The 9,360-nt window shown below is 43.7% G+C and overlaps 2 protein-coding genes across 2 annotated transcripts; both read left to right on the plus strand.

The window, feature by feature from the left end:
• The first annotated feature begins 423 nt into the window (after positions 1 to 423).
• best4 (bestrophin 4) lies at positions 424 to 3,855 on the plus strand. The gene is made up of 9 exons (XM_069719346.1): positions 424 to 575; positions 658 to 758; positions 848 to 1,081; positions 2,001 to 2,155; positions 2,265 to 2,342; positions 2,585 to 2,737; positions 3,057 to 3,137; positions 3,221 to 3,375; positions 3,612 to 3,855. Exons 1-9 carry the CDS (start codon positions 424 to 426, stop codon positions 3,853 to 3,855), a joined length of 1,353 nt encoding a protein of 450 aa, XP_069575447.1.
• A 1,083-nt stretch (positions 3,856 to 4,938) lies between these two features.
• On the plus strand, positions 4,939 to 9,356 carry LOC138633231 (E3 ubiquitin-protein ligase HECTD3-like; the record flags this gene model as incomplete). The annotated part of the gene is made up of 13 exons (XM_069719347.1): positions 4,939 to 5,028; positions 5,253 to 5,754; positions 6,277 to 6,530; positions 6,642 to 6,777; positions 7,080 to 7,201; positions 7,563 to 7,676; positions 7,969 to 8,051; positions 8,159 to 8,324; positions 8,479 to 8,560; positions 8,647 to 8,829; positions 8,953 to 9,005; positions 9,088 to 9,256; positions 9,339 to 9,356. Coding segments are annotated over exons 2-13 (1,737 nt in total), but the record flags the coding sequence as incomplete, so codon positions are not given.
• Positions 9,357 to 9,360: the final 4 nt, after the last annotated feature.

Raw genomic sequence — 9,360 nt, forward strand, 5'->3', positions numbered from 1 at the left:
CGAACTCCGGTCAACTTCAAAGAATTGTCCCAGTACCCCTTAACACTGTTTGTATGTTGTAGATGAAAACGAAGATTTGGTGACTTTAATGGGATGATAACTTATTAACTAATCAATGAGGTAAAAACAGTAGAGAAGAGGTTGTTTCCGTGCGCTCTGTACGTGTAGGTGTGTTTGTGTGTTGCTGCAGGTTCCCAGGTAATAAATTCAAGATATTAATTTATGACAGTACCACAGATAGGTTTAAATTGAGGCCCAGAGGAAGAACTTTTCTTCCCAGGACGGCAGCGAGTCAACACAAGACCAAGACCTCTGAGGTCCAGCACATCTTCACAGTGGGTTTTTTTTTTTTTTTATCATCGTTATCGGATGAGACATTTGAAAGGTTCTGTTTGATATTTTGCAGGTGTTTTCAGCCTGAACATGACAGTTTCGTACAGTCTGGAGGTGGCCGATGTGAAGTTTGGAGGCTTCTCCAGGCTCCTGTTCAGGTGGAAGGGAAGCATCTACAGGCTGCTGTATAAAGAGTTCCTGGCGTTCTGTGGAGTTTACCTGTTTTTCAGTGTGCTTTACAGGTAAATTACATCCTTTGATTTCATCTCTCTTTGTTTCCGTGCTGTTGGGTTCAACAGTGGAAAACTTTCATCTGCTTCACAGGTGTCTCCTCACACCAAGGCAGCAGGATCTGTTTGAGCGCGTCGCTCTGTACTGCGACCAGTTCACCAACACCAACTTCATCCCTGTTCTGTTTGTACTCGGTGAGACTGAATTTTTAAAAAAAAATCTCCGTCTTCCACATTTCAAATCTGAAGATACATTTCTATAACCTTTTCATTTTCTGTTGCAGGTTTCTACGTGAACCTGGCCTTCAACCGCTGGTGGGGTCAGTACACCAGCTTCCCGCTGCCCGACAACCTGATGATGGCGGTGTCCGGGAACGTCCACGGGGCGGACGAGAGGGGGCGACTGCTGCGACGAACCCTCATGAGATACGCCAACTTGTCTTCGGTCCTTATTCTGCGCTCCGTCAGCACCAGGGTTCACAAGCGATTCCCGACTTTGGAGCACATCGTGGAGGCTGGTAAGACCAAACCCTGGAGAGGAAGTGAAGGCACTCATATACGGTCCAATGTAACAAAACGCAGATGTGCCTCAGAGGGATTTGTGCTATATGATTCTTGTATTTGGGAAGTAATAACTCACTCTGTAACTCTCAGGATGGACATACTTGTTGTTTACAGAAAAGCAACACAGTAGAACAACAATACGGACAAAAAAAAAGGTTCAAGGATGAAGTGATAATAGTTTGGTGGTCAAAGGTCAAAGTCCCTCTGATCTTACATCTGTTCCATTCATGTAAAAGCAATGTCAGTAACCCCTTTAATTTTTTTCAAACTTGACACTAGATATACGAAAGAAAATCTACATTTTCAAAGTCCAGATTGATTGTGGAAATGTTTTGTTTTGCCCAAAACCAAAAGTTATTCCGTTTTGTGTAGTGTTATAAAAGGAAAAGCAGATGCAAACAGTTTTTTTTTCTAATTGAAACATGATTTAAATGATTACTGATAATCAGAATAGTTGGAAATTCTTTTTCTTTTTTGTCAATCAGTTAAGGCTGGTAGGTAGGTAGTTACTTTATTAATCCCCAAGGGGAATTTTTTTTTTTTTTTCCGCTACAGCAGCATTTATAGATACAGGAAAGAAATAAAATAACAGTAAAAAATATTAAATATAAAAATGCACAGTATATACAATAAAATAGAATAAAATAAAATAGAATAATTAAATTAAAACCAACTAAACAATAGTGCAAATTTTTTTTAAATATTTAAACAAACAAGAAAAACAGACAGCGGTGTTGTTAAACAGCTAAAGGTTACAGCTCTCTTTGCAGAGATTGATTTATTTTCACATGTTCCTATTTGAACATTTCATAAAACAGTTCAGATAACAGACGTCTAAAACGCGAGATATCAGTGTGACTAATATGTCTGCAGGATTTATGACCACACACGAGCTGAAAAAGTTTGAGTCGCTGCACTCTGATTTCAACAAATACTGGATGCCTCTGACGTGGTTTTCAAACCTGGCGTCCAGGGCGAGAGAGGAGGGCCGCGTGAGGGACGACGTAGCTCTGCGGCTGCTGATGGACGTGAGACGTTTCGTTGTTTTGTAGATTTAAACCTTTTCTACAGCTTAGAGCCTGACATCCGTACAAACTGCATTTACAACTGAACGAACTGTTCTATCTGCGTCTGCAGGAGCTTAATCAATACAGAGCCAAGTGCAGCCTGCTGTTCCACTACGACTGGATCAGCATCCCTCTGGTCTACACGCAGGTACGATCAGCCGGCCAAATGTGATGCAGTACGTTTACTCGAGTACTTGTACTTTTCTTCAGTTCAGAAGGAAATGTTGATATTTAATCAGATACTATATGAAGATGTTTTTTTTTTTTTTTTTTTACTTTATCTGGTGTCTTTTATTTAAAACACACTCACACTTTATCCCGTTTAGATCAAATAAATCCTCTAACTTCACAGTGAAACTGCTTTGCTGACTGTCTTGCTCGTCTGTGCAGGTGGTTACCATAGCAGTGTACTCGTTTTTTGCCTTCTGTGTGATTGGCCGACAATTCCTGAATCCTGAGAAGGGATACAAGGACCACAAACTGGACATGTACGTCCCTGTCTTCACCCTGCTGCAGTTCTTCTTCTACGCCGGCTGGCTCAAGGTAACGATAAGTATTTACATTTGAAACTGCATTATACTTCTTCTTCACCATATTCAAGAGGGAAATAGTGGATTTTTAGATTTATTTATTTTTTTTTTTTTAAATTTGTTTGACAGTTTCAACTACAGGTTATTTTAAGATTAACATTTTAATGTTAAGATTGCAGCAGCTACATCAGTAAAATGATGCATCAGTATATATTAAAAATCTTAAAGGGGGACATTTTACTGCAGAATGAGTGCTTTTGCTTTGAAAAGTGCGTACTGGTAGGATTTGAGAACCTTGTTTCCAGAGTGATTTTACTGTTTGTGCTCTGCAGGTCGGAGAGCTGATCATCAATCCTTTTGGGGAGGACGATGACGACTTTGAAACCAACCAGCTGATCGATCGAAACATTGAGGTTTCACCTTCGAGGCTTCGCTCTGATTCGACCAATTCCAAACACCTGAAATGAGATCTGAATTCTGCTCCTGCCTCCCGCAGGTGTCGATGCTGGCGGTGGACGACATGTACCAGAACTTGGCTCCGATTGTGAAAGACAAACACTGGACCCAGACACATTTCACCGTCCCTTACACTGTGTCCACAGCTGCAGAGACTCTCAGACCAACTTTCAAAGGCTCCACCTTCGACATGAGGTAAACTGACAAGGGGGAAAAAATAAACTAAATACATTTACTCAAGAACAGATTTGAGTATATATTGTTTTTACTCCACTCTAGTGGTTCATTGATTCAAAGAGTGTAACATAGCTGACTATACAGAACAGAGCTGCGGGCTGCATTTTAATTTGCTCCTGTTCAGGCTGATATGAACTGGATTGCATTATTGTAAAAATGTGAAATGAGCGTGAAATGTCTCCCGTCTTTTACAGGATGAGTGCTGAGGATCTGGAGATTCACCAGCCCGCCGACGCTCCTGTAAACAAACAGTGTTTATCCCTTCATGGCTCTCTGGGCAACGGGCTCGAAGGCATCTTGCGCAGCAGAAGCCTCCCTTCTCTCATCATCTCGTCACACCCAAACGAGGAAGATGAGGCTGATGAAGGTGGCCCCGATGCCACCGAGCACAAAGAACAAGAAAATGCTTTGATTGAAGTTGCAGTGAAGCATAACTAGTGAAAAGTATTAGTACTTATTGTGGTGTTCTCACAACTTTTATTAGCCTATATAACGTTAAATAAATCGGTGAAATAAAACTTTTTTTGGCAAATGTCAAATTAAAAGTCATCACTTGGGTAAACGCAAGCAGATTGTTACAAGAAACAGGAAGTATAATGTTGTCATGGATAGTGAGTAATCCCCACTACACACACACACACACACACACACACACACACACACACACACACACACACACACACACACACACACACACACACACACACACACACACACACACACACACACACACACACACACACACACAGCCCTCATTTGTTATGGAAGTTTAAATACACCGAATTAGCCACCGACCTTTTTGCTGTTATTATTTGGGTGCACTGAGAACTATCAGTGAATTACTTTGGTAGTTAATAAATCCTAAAAACTTGATATATGCTGAAGAATCTATTATCAGAGAAAATTGTCAGACTTTTTTGTTGTTGTTGTTGTTGTTGTCAGATGTATTGATCATGAAGATTTTCATCATTTCTTGAGTGAAGCCATTCATGAAACATGACTCTTTAAAACACGAGCTCAATGTAAATTGAAAAATATGAATAAATAACAAAAGGAAGGGCCCATTACGGTTGATATTCTGCTTCATTGGTGCAGATTACTGGCAAATTCATGATTAATTCAATTGTGTGGACCAAAATATTGTGAGATAAACCGAGGATTTTGGAGGCGCTTGTATGTTTGGGGCATTTGCCACGTTTTTTTTTTTGTTTAATCAAGGCTTGCTGCATTATGTTCAGTCTATGGGGCTTATACTGGACTGCAGTAGCTGACGAATCCACGTGGTTTGCCTGAAGACAAAAAAAAAGCATAAAACAAACCGAGTTTATTTTTAATTCTCAAATGACTTTTTTTTTTTTTTTTTCCGGCTTGGTAAAAATAAAGCACCAATACACATGATATTTGAAGTAAAAAAAAAAAAAACCCGTTCAAACTTAAAAGTTTAAAAAAAATATAAATGAATGAAACCGACACGCTTTTACTTTGGAACGTGAGAACGACGGAAATACGGAGGGATCAAAACTGTCGGCTGCACTTCCGCGTTGCCAGAAATCAACAGAAATCAGGAACACTAACAAACGAGTTGCACAAACCTGAACATTTTGTCAGCTGGTACGTCAAACAGTTACTCTAAATATATATCCGCCTTGTCTCTCTTGTGACGAATATCAACGTAGCCAGCCGAGCGTTTTGTTGATCAACAGCGATCGTAAAAGCGTGCGACTCATTTTACCGAACACCTAGCCGGCATGCTAACGTTAGCTCACACTTTTGGGTCAGCTGTTCACTGAAGCCTCTGTTGCTCAAGAAAGTTCGGCTTTGTTTTGGTTTGACAGGAGCGTCGCTGCGCAGCCAGGCAGGAGAACACAAAAGGCGTGACGGCGGTGTGATGTCAGCTGACGTCCCCCCGCTGCTGCTACTGAGCTGCTGACTGCTACCTTCATCATCATCATCACCACCACCACCACCACCACCATCGCCATGTCTCTGGGCGACAACCCTCACCTGCTGCTCGGCAGGATCCGCTTCCTGAACCGGTGCATCGAGAGCTTCAGGAGGAGCGAGCCGGTGCCCGAGTGTCTGTGTTACGTCCCCAAAGAGGTGTGCTACAAAATCTGCAAGGACTCGTCGTCCACGTCCTCCGCCGCCTCCTCCTCGGCCTCTGCAGGAGGCTCCGCCGTGGGGAAAACCCTCCTCTCCGTCTTTGAAAGTCCACATCAGATTGCTCACAGCAAGAAATTATGCAAGTACAACCTGGAACCAAAGAAAGGGACGTGTATCCGGACAACGGGGGAAGAGTACTGTAACAGCCAGGGCCTCTGGGTCAAAATCAATAAGGTGAGCGACTGTCGGCCTCCTGAGTTCATTCACATCATCCTGCAGATCCTCTCTGATGCTGCTGAAACAGCTGACATCAGTCTGATCCACTTTATAACTGCACTTTGTTTCCATCCTTTACCCTTTGTACCAGTAGAGGGTGTTATATGTACTAATGTTCATCATTTACATCCTTCTTATTACATCATGTTTTAAATGACAACAACCAGGATTCACATGTTGGAGAGTTTTTAGGTGTTTTTTTTCGCTCCAAACTTGGAAAACTTTGAATGAACTTTTAAATTGTAGAAACTGCTTCTGGACTTGTGGAACATTTCAGCTCACAGCAAGAAGGTCCTGAGTTTGAACCCAGAGCCGATCCACGTCGTCTTCTCCTGTCTGCAGTGGTTTCATCCAAACATGTGGACATTAGATGAATTAGTGACTACAGAACTACGTCCATACGTCGCTTTGCTTTGCTGATGATGTTAAACGCGGCGAGGCGAACGCGTGTTGACCGGGGTGATCCGTGTCCGTTCCCAGGAGCAGCTGGAGGAGCACCGCCCGGCCCAGGAGCTGGAGGAGGGCTGGATCCTGGTGTGCAAGCACACGGAGGGAGGCGACAGGCTGGTGCCCGTGGAGTCACCGGAGACCGTCAGCAGGCAGCAGCAGCTCTTCGGCTACGACCACAAGCCGCGCAGCAGGTGGGAGCAGGTGGTGGACGTGGAGAACGCGCTGTACATCGGCTCCAAACCCAAAATCGCAGAGTGCGACGCCGCCGCCGTCCAGAAGCTGAGGTGAGTCCGATTTGTGTGAAGTCACACCGGGAGAGTCGAGACTTTTCTGGAGTCTTTTTTTTTTATTTTTTATTTTTTTTTATTAAAACTTTATATTGTTTTATATTGAAGGTATGTTCCCCCCACCTGGACGTATGAATGTGACGAGGACCTGGTGCACTACTTCTACGAACACATAGGGAAAGAGGACGAGAACCTGGGGAGCGTGAAGCAGTGCGTGACCAGCATCGACGTGTCTTCGTGTTCGGTGAGCGACATTCAACTCTTTCAACAAAATGCAGCTTAAAGTGACTCTCAGATTAAGTGTGTGTGTTTCAACTCTGATGTTAAACGGGTGAACGTATTTTAAAGAATAAGATTGAAGATGTAAGTTTGTGATAAAAGTGAGTAAAATGATCGTGTCTTTCTTACAGATATAGCAGAAATAATAAACTCTAGTATTACATTGAATCTTTTGTTCCTTAAACATGCATGTAATTACACCGTAAACGTGTGTACCTGTTTGTAAATGGATCTCGCCGATCAAACTACTTTGATATTCGCTGACAGGAGGATCCCAGCGGGGGGGCGAGCTGCCTGACGGACGGCGACACTGAGACTTACTGGGAGAGCGACGGCATGCAGGGTCAGCACTGGATCCGGCTGCACATGAAGAGAGGCACTGTGGTCAAGTAAGGAGCTGATGAGCAACAACGTGAAGTTTAAAAAAAAGAAAAAGAGATTTTAATGCAAACTGTGACGTTACAGTATTTCAAGTTTTTGTTTGTAATTTCTTCATATCAACTTGGGTTATTCGTATTTTATTGTTTTATTTTGGTTTTTTTCAGAGTCTATAATAATTCTTAATGTGACTTAATGTACTGAGCATGTCAGTCAATCTTAATGTGGGCAAACCGAAGGTGCTGCGGTCCATTTTATTGTCCGGTTATTGTGAATTTTCAGTGAGTTAGGGACACCTACGAATGTTTGTTTAGCTGTTATCTCATAAATAAACTGTGGACATGTTAAGTTTGTTGTGGTTTTGTCTGATAGTAAGCTGATACTGACGGTGGACTCAACGGACGACAACTACATGCCCAAGAGAGTCACGATGTTCGGAGGAGAAGGAGACAACCTGAAGAAGCTGAGTGACGTCACCATAGACGAGTGAGTTTTGTCAAATGCAGAACATGTCGCAAAGAAACGTGCACAGTTTCACAGATACATGCCGGGATACATGGAGGAGGGCGTTGAATTAATTGATTAAACTGAATAAAATTCAGAGAGGAACTTTTATTTTTACACGAGACAGTATCTTATGTTTATGAAAGAATCTGCCGATTATCATTTTAGCTCTTTTGTGTTTTCCTGTATTAAAAGCAGAAGAGACCAGGTGCTCATACCAGAAAATCCTTCGTGTCACGTATTTCATAACTTGTTTGTTTTTATTTGTTTCCAGTAATCTGATTGGAGAAGTGTGTGTGCTGGAGGATATGACCTCCCACCTGCCGGTCATCGAGATTCGGATCGAGGAGTGTAGAGGTCCGGCTTTTTACTGTTTTTGTATTAAATGAACCATCTTTTTTTTTCCTCTCTACTGAACCTGAAACAACGTTTGATCCCTCCTTTGTTTTTTTTGTTTTTTACAGATGAGGGGATAGACGTCCGGATCCGAGGCCTGAAGATCAAGTCGTCCTGTGAGAGGGACCTGGGTCTGAACGCTGATGTTTTCCAGTCCTCTAACCTGGTGCGCTACCCCCGTCTGCAGGGCACCCCACCTGACATCCTGTACCGCAGAGCGCTGGTCATCCAGAGGTAGGTCAGAGATGACTGATGGGTTCTCACCATCACAGAACATTTCATGGAGCTTCATATTTGTCCCTGACTGTCATATGTTTGCAGTGACGACAGTAGAGTGCTCTGATGGTCCATGTTGCCTTTTCAGCATCAACTGTTTCTGTCTCTGCAGGTTCATCTGTCTCCTGGACAGTGTGCTCCCTCATCTGGTGCCGGCCTGGGACTATAGCCTGGGCACCTTCAACCACATCAAAGTGAGTCATCCTAAAGCGTCTGATTAAAACAGGACAATCAGCAACATGCACATTTATTGCCTTGCGTGTCCTTTGGCGCCCTCTAGAGCATAAAGCAGTTCTTACTGCTGTCCAAGCGCCGCTCGGCTCTCATCACTCAGTGCCTGAAGGACTCGGAGACCAGTAAACCCAACTTCATGCCTCGACTCTACATCAACAGACGTCTGGCCATGGAGCACAGAGACAACCCGTCTCTGGACCTCAGCTGCAAGAACGCTGTGTTCAATCAGGTAGAGACGAGAGAGGAGCCTGAAGATCACCGACGAGCTCCAGCGAGAAGACACGAACACGTTTTCGTCTGTCTGACGGGGAAGACGGAGCCTCATGATTTTTTTTGGTTTCTCCTCTTGCAGGTGTTCGAGGGTCTGAAACCATCTGACAAATTTGAGAAGACTTTAGATTATAGGTGTGTATTTTCTCAGCCTCGTATGTGATATTTCTCGCCTAAATGACTGTAACTTCGCATCTCCGATGTGTCGTGTCCTCAGATGGCCCGCTCGCTACGACCAGTGGTGGGAGTGTAAATTCATCGCCGAGGGAATCATCGATCAAGGAGGTGGATTTCGGGACAGCCTGGCAGACATGTCGGAGGAGCTCTGCCCCAGCTCGGCCGAGTGTCCCGTGCCGCTGCCCTTCTTCAACCGCACGTCCAACCAGGTACTCGCTCCCCGTCACTGCCTGGATTTCAGTGTTTTCACTGGCTGTCTTTCCCTCAAACTGTCTCATCTTCGTCTGTCAGGGCGCCTTAGAGGCCAGAGATT

The sequence above is a fragment of the Brachyistius frenatus genome, unplaced genomic scaffold (assembly GCF_029030835.1).
Source record: "Brachyistius frenatus isolate BFR_SWC_R1_liver_20210118 unplaced genomic scaffold, ASM2903083v1 Contig_211, whole genome shotgun sequence".
In the NCBI taxonomy this organism is placed as follows: Eukaryota; Metazoa; Chordata; class Actinopteri; family Embiotocidae; genus Brachyistius; species Brachyistius frenatus.